The 19,588-nt window shown below is 42.3% G+C and overlaps 1 protein-coding gene across 2 annotated transcripts in view; it reads right to left on the bottom strand.

The window, feature by feature from the left end:
• HTR4 (5-hydroxytryptamine receptor 4) overlaps positions 1-19,588 on the bottom strand; it is a 157,790-nt gene that overhangs the window by 47,843 nt on the left and 90,359 nt on the right. The window contains exons 5-7 of one of the 2 annotated variants that reach the window (XM_047862036.1): positions 9,818-9,971; positions 8,642-8,683; positions 5,345-5,913 (exon numbers count right to left, since the gene is read on the bottom strand). In XM_047862036.1, the coding sequence (XP_047717992.1) occupies positions 5,345-5,913; positions 8,642-8,683; positions 9,818-9,971 (765 nt within the window). The remainder of the gene's footprint in view (positions 1-5,344; positions 5,914-8,641; positions 8,684-9,817; positions 9,972-19,588) is intronic. The other variant, XM_047862046.1, reaches the window with a different exon arrangement.

Here is a 19,588-nt window from a genome sequence, read left to right as displayed (position 1 = left end):
GAGCTGTCAGCACAGAGCCCGACGCGGGGCTCGAACTCACGGACCGCGAGATCATGACCTGAGCCGAAGTCGGACGCTCAACCGACTGAGCCACCCAGGCGCCCCAATTTTGCATTTATTTTAGATCGAACTCCATATTTTCAATATCAGCTGATGGGTTTTTCTTTCTTAACGCTTCCCATCTGTCGCTTATATGTTAGTTCTCCTTGAGAGCCACAGAAAGTGTCCAGGTTTAGTAACATGGTAGGTGACAGTGGTACTTTTAGAGATAGAGGAGACTCGGGAAGTCTGGGGTGGGCAGGTGGGCAGGTATATAGGAGAGTTCTGTTTAAGGGACATTAAATGTGAGATTCCCGAGAGGCACCTATGTGAGGCTGTCAAGGAAGTAAATTGGATTTTGTGGTCTGGAGCTCAGAGGACAGCTCTGATCTGGAGCTACTAATTAAAAAGAGATTAATGGCACAAAAATGGTATTTAAAGCTATGGATGCTCAAATCACATTTAAAGCGAGAATGTCATTTGCGAAGACAATGAAGAACCGAGCCCTGAAGAACTCTAACATTTGGAGGCCAGATAGAGAAGGAAGAACCTATAAAAGATACTAAGAAGGAGTTGCTGGTGAGTCAGGAGGCAAACCAGGGAAGTATACTGTCCGGGAAAATGAATGTCAAAAATATTTCAAGAAGGAAGACAGGTTAACTGCAAGAGACCAAATAAATAGCGCTTTTGAACTTTGGAACTTTTATATGACAAAAGTCAACCCAAGTTCAAAAGCAAGCGGAAGAGAAGGGAAAGTTTGAAAATTATGTGACAAGGATTAACATTTAGATGATAATAAAGAACACTCAGAAGTTCATAAGAAAAATACAACAAAGTTGTCACACAAAGCACGATGTATGTGAAAATGCAGTTCACATAAGGATAAATATTTGTCAACAACTTTGAAATTAGTCAGCAATTAACTTAGAAGAGGTTCAACCTATCAAACCACCTGGAAAATGCAAATTCAGTGAAAGAACGTTGCTGTAATCAGCAAAATAGGAAAAGACGAGTAATGTACAGTGTTGGTGAAGGGAAGGAGTAGAGGCTACTCTCGTACGCTGCTGATGAGACTACAAATCTCTATGGCATTCTAGAAGGTCAACCTTAAAGTAAACCTAACATTTGTAAATGCACATATACATCAATAGAGCAATTTTATTTTGGGTAGCTATCTAAAAGGAATACATATGCACAAAGAAATGTGTTCAAGGGCATTAAAAACAGTACAGTTAGATACAGCAAAAGAATGGAAACACCTACATATCCAATAATGGGAAATAAATCTATTTTAGTGTGTATTTTTAGTACAGAAGACTATGGAACAGTTAAAAAGAATGATTTAGATCTAAATGTTCTGAGATGCAAGGATCTCTAAAATACATTCTTAAGGGATAGAAAGCAAGGTGCAAAAAAGTACATATAAAACGACCCCATTTATGTAAAATATAAGTGATAAGAAAGTGCTACAGTTTCATACTTTCGCATGTGGCTGTTCAATTTTCCCGACGCCATTTGTTGAAGAGACGGTCTTTTCCCCACTGTATATTCATTCCTCCTTTGTTGAAGATAAACCCAAAATGGAGTAAAGACCTAAATGTGACACCTGAAACCATAAAAATCCTTGAAGAGAGCACAGGCAGTAATTTTCTCTGACACTGGCCATAGCAACATTTTTCCAGATACGTCTCCTGAGGCAAGGGAAATAAAAGCAAAAATACACTATTGGGACTAAATCAAAATAAAAAGTTACTGCCCAGTGAAAGAAACCACCAAAAAACCTACAAGGCAACCTACTGAATGGGAGAAGATATTGGCAACTGACATATCCAATAAAGGGTGAGTATACAAAATCCATAAAGCACTGATACAACGCAACACCCAAAAGACAAACGATCCAACTAAAAAATTGGCAGAAGACACGAACAGACATCTCTCCAAAGAAGACATTCACATGACCAACAGACACATGAAACGATGTTCATCATCACTTACAATCAGGGAAATGCAGATCAAAACTACAATGAGCTATCACACCTGTCAGAATGGCTAAAATAAAAAAAAAAACCACAAGAGACAGCAAGTGTTGGTGAGGATGTGAAGAAAAAAGAACCCTTGTGTGCACTGTTGGTGGGAATGCAAACTGGTGCGGCCACTTTGGAAAACAGTATGGAGGTTGCTCAAAAAATTAAAAACAGAAATCCCCCCTCCCTGATGATCCAGTAATTGCACTACGGGGTATTTACCCCCAAAATACAAAAACACTAATTCAAAGGGATCCACGCACCCTTGTATTTACTGAAACATTATTTACAATAGCCAAACTATGGAAGCAGTCCAAGTATCCATCAATAGATGAATGGATAAAGAAGAAGTGGGTATGTATACTGGAATATTATTCAGCCATAAAAAAGAATGAAATCTTGCTATTTGCAATGACACGGCTGGAACTAGAGAGTACAATGCTACGCAAAATCAGTCAGAGAAAGACAAATACCCTAAGATCTCCCTTCTATGTGGACTTTAAGAAACAGGGCAAATGAGCAAAGGGAAAAACAAAGAGAGAGACAAACCAAGAAACGGACTGTTAACTATGGAGAACAAACTGATGGTTACCAGAGGGGAGGGTGGCGGGTGGGAATGTGGATAGGGGATGGAGAGTAGGGAGTGCACTTATCATGATGAAAAAGAATAAAATAAAAAAGTAAAGTAAGATAAAATAGAATACAATAAAGGGAGAGGAATCTATGAATTTGTATGTTTTACGCAGGTTTGTAAATGCATTTAAAAAATCATTGGATTCGTTTCAATTGTCTTTGAGGTGAAGGATAAAACCAGGACAAAAGCCGATTGTACTTTTGATTATTTAGGTTTTATACTTCTTGAGTCCATCGGAATTTGTTGGTGTCCTGCTTATAGGATTTTTAAGAAAAACATAAATTTTTCCTAAGGCGTATTGATACAATCGATCTAGAGAATTCACTGCACGATGTATGAATTTATTCATCAAGAGTTTAAGTTCCTAGTGTATGTCGGGCAGCATATTGGGTATTTGGTACGGACCAGTGAACGAAACAGGCAATATTCCTGTCCTTAGCAAGCTGGGGGCTCAAAGCAAGCTGGGGAGCCCTGCAATGGGCTCCAACAGTCGTCTCTGCATAGGCTTCCCCGCTCTTAGAAGATTCCTCACCCCCACAGAGGAGTATCTCAGACCAATTTCCTGCAGTTTTCATTACCTCATTAAGAAATCACAAAAAATAAAGTATGGAGAGCACATCCACCAGCCACCTCTAAACTGTCATCTCTCTTTTACAACCACACAGCAGGTTTCCAGATGAGGCAGGGACGAAACACCGTTATCAGTCAGGTGGGTTTCTTGGGCTGTCCTGGAAAAGCCCCCCCGCCCCCAGTCATAAACAACTGACTCCACAAATGCACTGCTAGAACATAGAAGTGTAAGTCGTTGGGTGCCTGTACTGAGGCAGCTGCTGACTTAAATAGCTTTTAGGCGCCCCCCACAGAAGTTCCTATATGCACACTTTACTACATGGTTGGATTCTTCCCGTGACACTCGCTCAAGGCATAATAATCAGGGAAGAAGGTGAGCCTACAGGCGCAGCCTTTGAGGCTCTTGGAGCAGCTGGCATCACCATGCTAGGCTTTCACTACAAGTCAGACCACACTCGTAGCAGGAAATTGAATTCAGGCTTCTGAGCAGTCTCAGAGGCGAAGTGCTTATATTTCACTTGCAATCCCTATTTTGCCTTCTTCCTTTCTTACACATGCAAATGAAAGTTCCTCAGTTTTGGGTTGCCAGGACAGCTGAATACTGTCATCAGAAAAAACTGAATGCTCGTGTCAAAGAAGGAGCTGCTTTTTTAGAAATTCCTATGCATCTTGGGGCAAAGGAAAGCGAATGCCGTTGACAATTCATTCGTCTTTGCCATAGGATGAATGTACTTTTACATATGGTTTTTCATGGCTGAGAAAAACTCTAGCCCGGGGGAGCCAGAAAATTTTCAGGGTTTAGAAGCATCATGACTAGTCACTGAACATTCAACTCCACAGTGACCCCCATCTCCATCAACCTATGCGACCTTGGGTAAACCACTTGACCTTCTCATGCTCTTTCACATGCCATTTCCTTCCTCATGCTGTTCTGTCTGCTAGAATGACTTCCTTGATTTCTCCTCCAAATCTCCAATTCTTAAAAAATGCTGTCCTCTTGGGGCGCCTGGGTGGCGCAGTCGGTTAAGCGTCCGACTTCAGCCAGGTCACGATCTCGCGGTCCGGGAGTTCGAGCCCCGCGTCAGGCTCTGGGCTGATGGCTCAGAGCCTGGAGCCTGTTTCCGATTCTGTGTCTCCCTCTCTCTCTGCCCCTCCCCTGTTCATGCTCTGTCTCTCTCTGTCCCAAAAATAAATAAACATTAGGAAAAAAAAAATGCTGTCCTCTGAAGCTTTTCCTGATTTTCTTAAGCCAAATCAGCTTCTTTCCTCCTCAAATCCCCCTTCTAGATTATCTCCACCTCCATTACATCAGTTATCACATGGTGTTACTGTTGCATATTTATCCTTCTATTTATTTTGTTTATCACGTTATTTTGTGGCCATCTTAGGATATCAAGCAATATGTTACTACTACTGCTCCTACTGACATTAATAATATTGTTAGTAATATCATGAGTGCTTACTATGTGTCAGTCCCCATATGGATACATTATTTCCAATTGTCACAATGGCCCTATGAAGTGGATATTATTATTATTACTATGTTTTTATAGTGGAGCAAAATAAAACCAAGGGAGATTATACAAATGATTAGTAGCGGCACTGAGTCGAAATAAAGTCTATTTTACTTTAAATCCCATGCTGCTAACCACGGCTGTAAAACACTACCTAATAAATAACAGTAGATAATATTTACTAACTGCTCACTAGGTATCAGGCTCTATACTATGTGCTCCACACACATCAGCTAATTTGATCTTCATAAAAACCCCGTGATGTAGATATTGTGAACATGATCTCATTTTTTTTTTTTAAATGAAACGAAATTTCACAATGTTTAAATGACTTGCCCAAGGTCAGAGAACTGTGGAGAGTGAATCTGAATACAGGCCAGTCTCTCCCAGAGCCTGAGTCCTTACCCACTATTCTACCTCATGACCAGAGGGTAGAACTTTCTTTAATCCTTATAAACATTGCCCAGGTTTTCAAGAATAATCCTTCTGGAAACAAAAAACTGGAGAGGTAGCCCTTCCGAGTCACGCAAGGCAACAAAATCTATCGAGCCCCTGACACTCACCTTAGCACATGTGTGGATCCATTAATGGTTGTGGTTGAACAGGGCACAGCCTGGCCCAGAATGGAGGGTCTTCGGTAGCGCTCATCATCACAGCAGAGGATGATGAGGAAGGCACGTCTAAAAGACTTATTCAAGAAGGCGTAGAGAAAGGGGTTCAACCCAGAATTGATGTAGCCGAGCCAGAGGAAAGCGGTCCACACCTGCCCGGGAACAGTGTAGTCTATGAATGGATCCACAATATTGGTGACAAAGAATGGAGCCCAGCAGAGGCAGAAACAACCCATGATGATGCACAGGGTCTTGGCGGCTTTGGTCTCTGTCCTCATGCGATGAGTGCTGTGCTGGTCGGCCGGCTGGGGCCTGCCCTCCGAGGGGGCCCCTGCCCGTTGTAACATCTGGATCTGGTGGGCATGTTCCTTCGCTGTGACATAGATGCGATAATAGGCCAGCACCATGAGGAGAAACGGGATGTAGAAGGCCACCACAGAGCAGGTGATGGCATAGGGCTTGTTGACCATGAAGATACAATACGTAGAGTTAGAGTTCTGGTTGAACTTCCTTTTTTCTATCTGAGAGTTGGAGAGAGAGAATAAGGAGGGAAGAAGGGAGAAAAGGGAAGAAAAAAAAGTGAAGAGAAAGAAGCAGGAGGAGAAAGAGGAAAATTGTAAGAAAAGAAAAATAGATGGAAAAGAAGAGAAAACGAGAAATTGGAAGGGAGAGAGAAAAGGAGGGGAACAGAGAAGGGCAGAGAAGGAAGAGGAAAATACAAGAGGAAAAGGAGGAGGGAAAAAGAGAAGGTTTATCAGCAAAATTCTCTTTTTCTTATTAGCCTACAGCACCTAGAATCACAATGGTAGAAGAGAAGCATGATTGCATCCCGGGGCGCAGAGGCATTGTCTGAGCACCAGGGGCTGAAGGCTCCAGGAAAGAGCAGAAATAAGACAGAGACAAAATCATCCTTCATTCCCTTTACCCAGCCAATAGCAGAGTTAGCCTCTCCCTTTCCCTTCTGCCTGCACACAATATATCTGGTAGAAAAGGGCTTTGAACTCAGGCTCATCTTCCTCAGGGCTGTCCTTACATCTCAGCATTCCCCATATAAAATTTAGAATTAGCTTATCAAGCTCCATACAAATCTTTGAGGATTTTGACTGGAGTCAGTGTAGAATGATTGAGGGAAATGGACTTCTTTCCCACGGTCAGCTTTCCAATTCACAAACACGGTAAGTCCTTCCATTACTTACATCTTTTGAAATTTATTTCAGTAATATTTTACGACGTTTGTGTGTAAATGTCTTGCATGCCTTCTGTCAGATTTATTCCTAAGTATCTGTTATTCTATTGCAAATGGTACCACGTTAAAGTCCTTAATCTTAATTGTTTGTTGCTAGTATGTAGAATTCAGTGAAGACTTTTTTTGTATGGCTATGTATCTAGCAACTTTGTTAAATTCGTTATGAATATTTCATTTATGAAATATTTCACTTATGAATTTTCTCCGTAAGCACCCATGTGACCTGCAAATACTAAAAATTTCATTTCTTCCTTTCCAATCTTAACACCACATTTCTTGCATTATTGACCTCGATAAGACCTCCAGTGTAATTTTCAATAGAACAGGTAATAGTGGACGCCGTTTTACCCTCCCAGTTTTAGGAAGGGAGTTTCAATTTTTTACTATTAAGTATGATACTTGCTAGAAGTTTTTTCATGGATGCTCTCTTCTATTTTCAGTTTGATGACAATTTTTTTAAATCATGAACAGATACTGAACTTTGTCAATGAAATTCTGGCAATAAAGAGATGATCACGTGGGCTTTCCTTCTCTCTTGTATTAATATGGTGAATTACAGCGATTGTGTTACATTCCTGGAATAAACTTCACTTGTATTAGATACAATGACAGACTGGATCTCTTTAAAAGGTTGAAAGGCTTTTCTCCCTACTATAAACTCTGTCCGCTGACAGCTCTGAGTTCTCAGCCTTGTCTAGGAAGAGCCTTTGGCTGAAAAGAGCTGTATAATCCAATGACGCTTCCTGCCTGAGGTCAGCCTGTATACAGTGTGAATATACACACGAACATATGGATAACAATTGTATATAATACACACATATGCAATTTTATCTGTGTGCACATTTAGTGTCTTGTCTCATGGTATATTCTAAGGTTATAGTAGAACTCCCTATTGCATTGACATTTTTCTTATAACGAAATCTCTTTATCTCAGGTAAGATGACGTGCCTTAGATTTATTTCATCACAGCTACACCACCTTTCTTTTGATTAGTATTTGCATATTGTAGTTTTCCGTTATTTTACACCAACCTTACTGTCACCTTACATTTCATGGGCCTCTCTTACAGGCAGCATATATTATGTATTGATTGGTTGATGAAAATATTCGGACCAGAACTTGCAGGAACCTAACTCTGTATTCCTCCTAGGGGCAAAGATATTCAGTATTTGCTAATTTAGTATTTGTGGCAACTTTATAGAACCTAATTACTGTGAATGATGAGAATCAACTGTACCTGTACTGTGAGCAGGCGGGTTGTGTTAGCGGCTCCCTAGGCCAATTCTATGTGCAGATGAGTGGAAAGATATGAAATGCAATCATGGCACCATGGAGCGAATACGAGGCAGGTTCATAGCAAGCAGGTGCCCCCATTCCCCAGCTGCGGGAGGTAAATGGGGGATGCCCCCCTCTCACTCTTGAAATGAACAGCGGTTCTCTAGATTCTTTCCCTTAGAAATTCTATATCCGAAGGTAAGAGTGCGGCACCCTTTTTTAAAAGTTCTGATTCACAAAAGTTTATGCTTCCAAAGGTCTTCTCCATTAGGGAGGCAGTTTAGCACAGAGATCAAGAGCACAGACCGACCCTGGAGTGCAGGAAGCTTGAACTTAGCTAGAGTCACCACCACTCCCTGCCAATCTGACGTTAGCTAATAACTGCACCTCTCTGATGCTCAGTTTCCTGAGGACAATGATAGGATCGACTTAAGAGCACTGTTGTGAGGCTTGCACAAGAGGTTCACAGTAATAACCATTAAGTGGACATGGGGCTCGGCAAACAGTAAGCGCTCAACATTTGTTGGCCGTTGTTGCTACTCTACTGGTTATCGGAAACTTGAATTTCATTTCCCTTGAGATTGGCAAGGCTGAAAGTTTGAGAGAGGAAAGATAGGATTCAAGAAAATAGCCATACAGTCTCCCTTGTACGAATCCCCTTTTACTTCTCCACTCCTTTGTCCCCAGCATTTCTTTCAGAAGCCCAAGGAACTCTTGTTCTGACATACCACATGCAAATCCTGGCCCAGCCTTGGCTTGGATATCCTTTCCTGGACAAAGAACAAGGCAAGATTAGGGGCTAGGGACGTGGTGGAGAGAAGAACAAGCAGCTTCTACTCTAACTGGTCTTGTGGGGCTGGAGCTTGCTCTCGATCTTTCCTCTCCAGTCCCCTTCCTACCTCAACACGGTCCTGGACCGAAGGTTAGAGTGACCGCCTGACAACTTCCTTAGGGAACATGTATCGCTGCTAGTGAACACGCACCATAACTTTTGATCCTCATTGCGAGTTTGGCACTGGGAGCATACTGGGTCAGAGCTGGAAATCTCTGGAAGATCATCCGGACAGGGGCTGGCAAATGCCTGGCTCGTGTGCCACACTCTGCTCTCCTACTCTCTGGGAGACACTCCCCCACTGAAGATCAATGCACCTTCTCACTGCAGTCCTTCAAGGTCAGGGTCAGAGCTGGACTCAGGGTCCAGTTCTCTCGACTCCTGACCCAGGCTTCTCTTCATTCTCTGGAAGCCTCTACCCATATGACATGTTTTCTGCGGGTCACTGGCAGCCATGAAATGGGACGAAGGCCCCTTGGGGCACATCACATGTCTCAGGCTCTCTGGTCTGAACACCAAGCTTTGAGTACCTGTTGTGCTATTTGACCAGCATGTTACTTTACCTTTTTGAGCCTGATATTCCTCATCTGGATGAGATGACGGAAGGATGTTATTAGGATGCTATGTTAAAGTCTGAGCATATTTTCTGGCATCCAACAAATATTCGAAAATGTTAGCTTGCCTTTTTTTGTTGTTGCTGTTGTCACTTAGATCACTATCAGAATCTTTCTGGGGCGCCTGGGTGGCTCAGTCGGTTGAGCGTCCGACTCTTGGTTTCGGCTCAGGTCACGATCTCATGATTTGTGTGACTGAGCCTGGCATCAGGTTCTATGCGGACAGTGCAGAGCCTGCTTGAGATTCTCTCTCTCTCTGCCCCTCCCCAATGCATGCGTGCGTGCGTGTGCTCTCCCCCTCTCTCCCTCCCCCAAATCAATAAACATGTACATATATAAAAAAAAGAATCTTTCCTAGAATATCCACCCAACCTGATATTGTTTATTTATTTAGAATCTCAGGCAAATAAAGTAAATCAGAGATTAAAACAGCAGGCACTCTCTGCATAGGTACTCACCAGATCAATTATGCCAATATTATTCCAGCCTTGCATTATAGGGAGAAAAGAGATAAACGTGGGGATGACCCAGCAGCCTCCCAGCATTAACGCGATGCGCAGAGGGGTCATCTTGTTCCTATAGACCAGAGGCTGGCAGCAGATGGCATAATACCTGGAGAGAGAATAGAAGGTGTGGGTGCCACGGGAAAGGAAGAACGAGAGGGAAAAGGAGGGAAGAATAATTGAAGAGAAAGAAGAGGAGAGAAGGAGCAGAGAGGAGAAGGGGGATAAGAAGACGAAACATCGGGAAAGTGGGAAATTAGAGGGGCAAGTAGAGCATAAAATAAGAAAGAAAAGAGAAAATAATGGGAAAAAAGAGGAAGAGTGGGTAGGAGAGAAAGGGAAGATGCAATGAGAAAAGAACAGAGGAATGAAAAAGGCAATTACACAATGAAATGTGGTATCGCCCCATGAGTTTCTGCTTACAAAAATGTAAACTTCAGATCACATCTGAGAGTCACTGTCTGGAGTTGGCCCCACATCCCTCTTCCTCTCTCCGTATATGAAAAGCCTGACACTCCCTCACCTGATGGTCTGCTCTGTCTCAGGCGTGCTTCCGAAACTTACCTTCGTGCCTGGGCATTTCAGAAGATTCTGTCCAGCCCTCTGGACTGTAGTGCCCAAGGCAACTGCAGCCTCTTCGATAACAAGGTGATGTCTCCCAGGCTTGGCCCTACATCTGAGCTCTAAGAACTGTATCTCAGATTTGTCCCCATACTCTGAACTACCTGGCTATCTTGCAGTGAAATTCTAAGTCAGTGTTCCAGAGATTCCACTCCTCCCTTACATCAGACGCACCTGAGGAGGCCCATTTAAAATGCAAATTCCAAGCATCTCCTGCATCACAGTCTGTTGACTGTTTGCCTCCTTCCATATGACAAATGGAAGTCAAAACTGCTGTTTGCTAAAAACGTCCAGCCCTTCTGGGCACATGAGCTTCCTGGCTTCCTTGTGGTTGGATGAGGCCAAGTGATTGGTCTGGTCAAGGAGTTGGAAACACAACTGACGCGCATTACCTCTGGACCAGCCCATTTAAGTGTTATCTCTGATGCCCAGAAGGTAAAAGTTCGAATTTTCCCTACTCCATCATTTCCTGCCTACTGGTGGACACCACGTCACCCCTATTTACCAGGGTCTGCTCTTCCTCACGGAACTCACTGCTCATGGCTTTTTGAGTCCATGTTCTGCCAATGTGCTAGCCTCCTTCTTTCCTCCAGACAGAGACGCAACCTACTCTACTCAGTGATCTGGGCTCTAACTCCCAGACTGCTTCTTGCATGCTATTCCAGTCTTGGAAATCACCACTGCCACACCCAGGCAACTGTGGGAATTTGACAAGAGGCACAATACCCCAGTAGGTCTATCGGCTATTTCTCTTTGGAAGAGTCACAGAATAAGCGCAAACAGAAAGCCTGGGGGCTAGGTCTGTTCTTTAAGATTTGATACCATTTAATGATGAGACACCCCCTTATACCCCTCATTTTATGCAATTTGCTTTAATTTTTCCCACCTCTTCTTTTCTTTTCTTAATTCAAAGCCTAACTAATGTAACAATGGCTATATTCTTTGAAGAGGTGGTGGTAGGACGAGTTGGGAAAGAGGGCGGCATAAGAAGGAGAGCTTGTCCTGTGTTGGAACATGAGACGTGGGGGCCTCAGGAACTGAGAGGGCAGAATTACACCTTTTCCTCCAAGGCATCAGGGAGCAGCTGACCACACTGTGCCAGCAAGCTTCCTGTGGCCAGTAACACAGTGGGTGTCCTGACCTGCACCAGAGTGCAAGAAACGACGGACCAAAGAATGGGAGAAAGGCTCCCCTGGGAACTCATTTTCTTTATCTATAAAACTAACACGGTGACAAAATCTGGCTAAAGATAGCTCAGCAGTGGAAAGAATCATGATTGGTTAGAATTCCCCCCATGATCTTGACTTATGAGAAAGGCCAATCGTTATCAGAATGACAGGTTTTTCTGAATGGCGGTATGAACAATCATACAGATTTATTATTAACATAGAATTAATCACGAATTTGGGGTATATGAAAATATTTTTTAAAACACTTTTAAAATGTATTTCTTTATTTTGAGAGAGAGAGAGAGAGAGAGAGAGAGAGAGAGAGTATGAACGGAGGAGGGGCAGAGAGAGAGAGAGGGAGAAAGAGAGAATCCCAAGCAGGTTCTGCACCGTCAGCAGGGAGCCTGACGTGGGGCTCAAACTCACAAACTGTGAGATCATGACCTGAACTGAGATCAAGAGTCAGATGCTTAACTGACTGAGCCACCCAGGAGCCCCTACTTTTTTTTTTTTTTTTTTTTTTTACAAATTCTGCTCCTTTCCTCATGCACTGGAGGGTCTAGATTAGACATTTGGTTTTATCCATTTAGCATCCTTCCTCCTTTCTTTTGATAATAACATCCCAAAGCCATTGGGAATTACCTCTTCCCTGTCACTTTCATGTTGTTGGGAGAGCAAATGATGGTGCTCCTGACTTTTCTGGCCAGGGAGTGACCCAGTCAGACGTTTTCCTGGGACTCTGAATGCCACGTGGAGTAATGCAGAGATGGGGAAGTCAGCGAAAGTCTCTCTATACTACAGCAGCCTCCTGGTGGGGCTGGGAGTAACTCTTACTCCTTGGATTGTTGGGCAGCCATGATCTTGCCTTTCAGGTCCTCTTTCTTTAGCTCCTCCTTTGATTAGATAAACTACCACGTATCTTTCCGATAAACTCCCTTTTTTTTTCCTTTGCTTAAGCTAGTGTTATGGATTGAGTTTGTCCCCTCTTCCTTTCGTAAAAAAGTATGTTGAAGTCCTAACCCTCAGTACCTTGGGATAGGACCTTATTTGGAAATCGAATCTTCACAGAGGTCATAAGATTAAAATGAGGCCATTAGTGTGGGCCCTGATCCAATATGGCTAATGTCCTTATAAAAAGGGAAATTTGGACACAGATTCAGATATGCTCAGAGACAGCAGATTGGAATGGTCTGAAGCTAAGAAGGGCCAAAGAAAAATCCTTCCCCTCTAGGTTTCAGAGGTAGCGTGGCCCTGTTGACATCTTGGTTTCAGACTTCTAGCCTCTAGAACCATGAGACGATACATTTCTTGTTCTAAGAACCCAGTTTATCGTACTTGTTATGACAGCTCTAACAAACTAATAAAGTTGGCTAAAGTTAGTCTCTTGCCACCAAAGTTTCCTGCATCAGTAAAAATGGTTTCGAATGTTAGGCATGTCCTCCATAGATACTTTAAGTAAGAATGTCTTGTTTCATTCAATACACTTCCATATCATAGCTCAAAGTTATAACATCCCTTCATCTACCATATCAAAGAAGGCAATCGAGGGCTAAGTGTAGAACAGATATTGCCCTATCTTTACTGTATAATTTATGATTCTTGAGGTTTGGAATAGATGTTGAATAAAGGCAACATTTCATGAATTTCGGTTGGATCTCCAGATCACAGAAATCCCAAAATTCAAAAAGACAAGCCAAAATTAAATACCCTGTGGGCCGAAAGGTAAGTTTGAGGAAGCAGGATATCTCACCTGAGAAGAGTCTTTAAGCTTCCATATGTGGACACAGATATTCAGAGGGTCATGTGGGGCAGACAGTAGAATTTACAGAAGAGGACTTCATAATATATAGTTATATTGGTGCTCAGAACACTTTTGTGGAAGTCTCTCTTTCTAAGTCTTGCTTGGCCAAGATGATTGTCTGATTCCCATGGTATGATGAATATCCTGTGCATAAGAAGATCTCCTCATGTTGGATGTGGGTGGGAGGATAGGCAAAATAGGTATAGAAGATTAAGGGGTACCAACTTCCAATTATAAAATAAATAAGTCATGGTGATGTTAAGTACAGCTGAGGGAATATGGTCAGTAGTATTTTAATAACCATATATGGTGACCAGTGGTAACTAGGCTTACTGTGGTGATCATTTCATAATCTATGTAAGTGTCATATCACTATGTTGTACATCTGAAAGCTATATAATATTGTATGTCTATACTTCACTAAAAATAGTTAATTAGATTTAATTTTATTTTTTTAAGTTTATCTTGGGGGGGGGGGGACGGAGAATGGGTGGGGGAGGGGCAGAAGGACAGGAGACAGAAAATCACAAGCAGGTTCCCCAATGTTAGTGCAGCACCTGATATGGGGCTCAAACTCATGAACCATGAGATCATGACCTGAGCCGAAGTCGAGAGTTGGATACTTAACCAACTGAGCCATCCATATGCCCCGATTAGATTTAATTTTTAAAAAATGAAATGGTCTGCTGTCCGGTGTCCATGTCCATGGTCTGCTGCCCAATGTCCTCACTTTAATTTGCATTACCCCAGGTTACTAGAAGCTCCTGCCACAGAGGAGTCAATAGTGGTGACCGATTTCCTTTTGAAGTTCAACTTCAAGAGGGATACTGTGAATGTCATGCACATTTTACCAATCTTTTATACATTTGGTCTATATAGTCAGTGCCCTGGCCAGTGAATTCCTGAAAGAAAGTTGCTTGGACAGCTCATTCCATAGGGGCTCAGGTGGGATACATCTATGTGAAAGACGCACAGACTGTTGTAGAAATTGACTTTTGCATGATGTGGGGTGGTTGGGTAAGCCTGAGAAAAAATCCTTTATCTCCTACTTTAAAAATCAGTGATGAGTAAAAGGAAAAAAAAAATTTTAATTTTACTTAGATTGCACTGGCCGAGTTGCAAGTGATAGATCAGGATGAATAAGAACATTGTGTCTAGGTATGTGTTTGACTTGAATCTTTCCCTCTACATCATTTTTAGCCTGACACTACCTTACCATAGACATACTTTGATTTTTTAAGTAGCATGTGGTGGAAAAAACATGAGATTTGTATTTGGAGCTCAGATGACAGCACCCACTTGACTGATGGGTTCAAGATTCTTACCAAAGCTTTGGCCCTGTTGAGGCAGCTTCCCTGAATAAGCCACCACATATCCTTCTATCTTTCCCAATAACTTTCTAATCTTTGCTTTCTAGCAACGAATCAAGAAAAATAAAAATCCTTTCCAAGTCTGCATTCAAGAGTCTAAATTAGGTAGGTGAAAACAAACATCTCTGAATAAAATGATTAAAATAAAAATTGAGTTTGGGGGCGCCTGGGTGGCTCAGTCAGTTCAGCGTGAGTCTTGATTTCAGCTCAGGTCACGATCTCACAGTTCGCAGGTTCGAGCCCCAAGTCAGACTCCGCACTGCACAGAGCCTGCCTGGGATATTCTCTCTCTCTCTCTCTCTCTTTCTCTCTCTCTCTCTCTTTTTCTTTCTCTGCCTTTCCCCTGCTGTTCTCTCTCTCTCTCTCTCTCTCTCTCTCTCTCTCTCTCTCAAAATCAATAAATAAGCTTTAAAAAACTGAGTTTGAGTGTTATTTGACTAATGGAGCTTCCTTAAAAATTCTAACCTCTGTCAACAAATCAGGGACTAGACAGGAATCTGATAAGTTGATTGTCACCTGTCATGGTTACTGTTTAATTCCTATATTTGGATTATATTACTCTGCAAAATCACAAAAATATGTATCCTATTGTGAACTGCCCCCCAAACACACATATAAATACCACCAGGCAGAAGTAGCTAAATTTGCAAGTTCTTTGGAGATCAAAGTGCACCAGCTGAGTTAGTAGGTTCTATTCATCTACTTACCAAGGGCTCTACCAGTATTATCTCATTTAGTCCCCACAACTATTCATGGGACAGGAACTATAAAGGCACCCATTTCATAGATGAGGACACAAACACACAGAAGTGTCAGGATTTGTTCAAGGTAAGAGCTGACCTGGGATCTAGCTCAGGCCATTTGATTCAAGGGACAGGATGTCAACTTCACCACTATCACTTCACTCTGCCACCTTCCCTAAGCCCCCAAGGAATTATTCTAATTCTTTAAAAGCCACTTTGGAAACAGTCAAAACACTGGATCTCAGAACTTGCAGAATCCTGAAATCCCTAAATCCTCTCTTAAAAAAATGAAGTGTATCCAGGCCATCCTGAATGTACCAGGGACTGGGAATTCACCAAAAACCACTGAACTACTCTCTAAACTTCAGGCTACTCTAAAGTTAGGGAAGTTTATTTCAAAATTGATTCCCTGTAATTTCCAGTTTTACCCTCTCGATCAATTAACAATTTCTATCTCTAATTCGTTCTCTGCATCACGGTCCTACAGACAACTGAAAAGAGCTTTCCCCTTCTTCTGAAATCCTACTTTGTGCAGGAAAAATATTCCCAGTTGTATTCAACCCAGGTTGATCTCACTCACCAAGGGATATTTGGCGATGGCTGGAGACATCTGTTGTTGTCACAACTGGGAATGGTCATGCTTTGGGCATTTGGGCATTTTGGGTAGAGGTCAGACGCTAAATGTCTTAAAATGGACAAGACAACCCCCCCACTCCCCAATAAAGAATCATCTAACTACAACATCCATAGTGGTGGAGTTGAGAAACCCTGGTTTAGAGGAGGTGATGTATACCAACAGCCAGGGCTTCATGTCCTCTGCATATGCCATAGTGTGCCATTATGTCTTAACTATGGATGTCACAAAGAGAGCACAATACTCCAGTGCATTCTGTATGGACCAGAAAAGACAATTACATTGCCTTCCACCCTGCTCACCATAACTTAATACAGCCTGGGGGACTCCCAGCAGTATAGGACACGTGTGCCCCCTCAAAGAGCTACAATCTAGGACAGGGGATGAGAAAAGCCTACCTTACCTGATTTGTAAGTTCCAGCGACGTTTCCCTTTTTACCACTGTATCCCCAATGTCTCGTACAATGCTAGATAGAGTGGATGCTCACAGAATAGGTTGAATCAATAATAAAATAAATTCTACTTTACATTGTGGGACCAAGTTTTGGGGATGTAAAGGTCATATTTAGTAGAGTGATGGGAAGGTTTTCTCCAGCAAGTGTCTTTTAAGTTGGACATCAGAGACTGAGTAAGGATGGTGGAGAAGAAAGTGCAATCCATGTACTGTAAATAGTATGGACAAAGGCCAGGAGGCAGAGATGATCTATAGAAAATAAATCCATAAACCTGTATCCATGCATCCACATAGGCATACAAACATAAAGAGAGTACAAGTTAACTGGGACATAGAGTATTTGTAAGAAAATAGAACAAAATCTGTCCAAAAAGGCCAGCTCAGGGGCAGTGGTTCTCAAACTGTAGCATACAAGGGAGTCACCTGGAGGGGTTGCTGAAATACAGGTTCCTGGAAGATCTGGTTATGGCGCCCAAGAATTCACGTTTCTGTTATTGTTACTGGTTGACAATAACTGAAAACTGATAAGTGATAATAACTGATAACTGATGCTGGTGGTTTGGGCACTCCTGAGAACCTTTTTGAATGCTATGCTGAGTCTAGCAAAAGTTTTTTGAACTGGAAAACGTCCAAAAGTTCTTTGAACTGGAAAATGTCCATTGCAATCAACGCTGCTGCATGCTCTACTGAAGAAGCTGAATTACAACAAATTCAAGAAAAAGGATCGTTGGTTCCCATGCCAGGTGAACAGGGTTCATGAGGGAATGCGGTTTGGTCTCATCTCAGGAACGGATTTATCTGCAAGGTCTGTTCCCTAGACTTCCACTGGACAAGGCCCATCCTTCTTTCACTAAAAAACTTATACAAAGTGGTTAAATGAATGTTCAGGTGACAAGTGAGGTTCCAGGTGGCCAGAATTAACTAACATGTGGCATGGGTATTTGCAAAGAAATGTCTACGCAAAACATTTCAAACTACTGTTCATAAAACTCCATTAAAATCCCCTTTGGTAGACCAGCCACCAGCTTCCCCAAATGCAGCCATGTGGAAAAGTGTGATTAAATTGCTTTTAAATGTCTCTGGGGACACAATTTACTTTGACAACTCTTAGAAGTCAGTCATGTATTTTAAGCTCCATGCGAATCTCTACCCCACCCGTCCTACAATTAAGGAAAATTCTTCCTCCTCACTTCCTGCCATCCCACCACAGGGAAATCAGAGGAGCAAGGAGAATAACGTGGAATCTTAGATTCTCAGACTTAGAGGAGATTTTAGCAGTCAACTTTATGTCTTCATCTGAGCATCTCGTCTTCCTGCCTTAACCAGTCATTAGCTCTGTGGTCTCAGGATTAGTTATGTGACCTCTCCAGGATCCAGTTTACTCATCTGCAGTGTGGGTATCATTATGTCCACCTCACTGACTCACGGTGAGAAATGATGAGATAGTGTTCAATACAGAAAGGTTTTGGTACACAATGCTTCATAAATAGTAGTTACTCTCTTTACTTACATATAAGTACAAGATGAAAGGGAATATATATATCATACATATGAATTCAAATAGATTCAAATACAGTCTGGAACCAGGGGCTCTAAATTATTTAACAAATAAAATGGAGGTCACCTGGTTCAACATCTCTCCTAGTAATAACGTGGTGAATGAGTTGGTCCCTAAAGGTGAACGGAAGCAGTGAGACCCTATTGGTTGCAAGCAATGAAGTAGATCTTGTGTAGTATCTTCTTATGGACTTAATCCAGGCCCTGCTGTCCTACTTGAAATAATTGAAAGTGACATCCTTGATGGTCCGCGAGACCAGATCTCTAGTCAAGATTAACTAAAGAAAGAAATGCCAACCGCAGAAGAGAACACATGAAGTCGCATCTGGCTGCTAAGACCCAAATATTGAGATGGAATCAGGAAAACAAACCTTTCATCACAGTCCCCTCACCCCCCACCCCCAACTCCGAATTTATAAAGCACAAGCCAGTGGTCTTCAGGACTTAGGACTAGGGGGATAAAGAGCTCTGCAGAATCAATAAATTTATTAGTTACAAGGGGCATTTTGTCTTTAGCAAGACAATCAGTTCTAGCATCAATCCTTTCATGGATATTCTTTCCAACATTTAACAAATCACGTGATGTCTTTGGGTCTCTGTTTCTTATGGGTAAAGGGGGATTAATTACATCTCAGCTTTTGTAAGAGGTTGTAGTTGTGTTGGATTAAAGATGGCCACAAATTTTTTGACATGCTTCCCATCCAGAGGTGGGGAGTCTGCTCCTTCCTTTGAGACTGCCTTGTGACTGCCTTGACTGAGAATACATTAGAAGTGTTGTATGCCGGTCTTGAGACTCATTTTTAAGAGGGCTCTTGGTTTCTCAAGGCCATGATCTGTCATGTAAGAAATCGAACATGTATGAACGTGAGATCACATATAGAGAGCTGGGACCACATGGACGGGGACAGGGGCCCAGGTGAGCCCAGCTTTCCAGATGACCCCACCAAAGTGCCATCAATGTGTATGATAAATTGTCTTGGACCCTTGAGGCTTGTCCAGTCTCCAGCTAAACACCATCAAGTGACTTTAGCCAAGCCCAGATTCCTGATGCACAGAATTGTGAAGTCTGGGAATAGTACATTGTTTTTTCAGCCATTAAGTTTTGGGGTAGATGTTATATGGCAACAGATAACTACAACTGAAATAACAGGTAATATACAGTCTAGTGTGACCGTGGCAGTTCCCTGGCTGGACAGTAGTCCTCCCTCCAGTAGGGGATCTAGCCACATTTTGTGGCAGAGCTCTGGATGGAGAGATTTATCTTTCTCCTCATGGTAACTGGTTTTGTTACACTTCAGTTGCTCTGGTTCCCCTTTGAAGCGGTGTAGAAACAGCAGCGGCTTCAAGAGAAAGCTAAAGCGCTCCGCTTCTGCTTCC

Source organism: Prionailurus viverrinus, chromosome A1 (genome assembly GCF_022837055.1).
Source record: "Prionailurus viverrinus isolate Anna chromosome A1, UM_Priviv_1.0, whole genome shotgun sequence".
Taxonomy (NCBI): Eukaryota; Metazoa; Chordata; class Mammalia; order Carnivora; family Felidae; genus Prionailurus; species Prionailurus viverrinus.
This window is presented reverse-complemented; position numbering and strand designations above follow the sequence as displayed.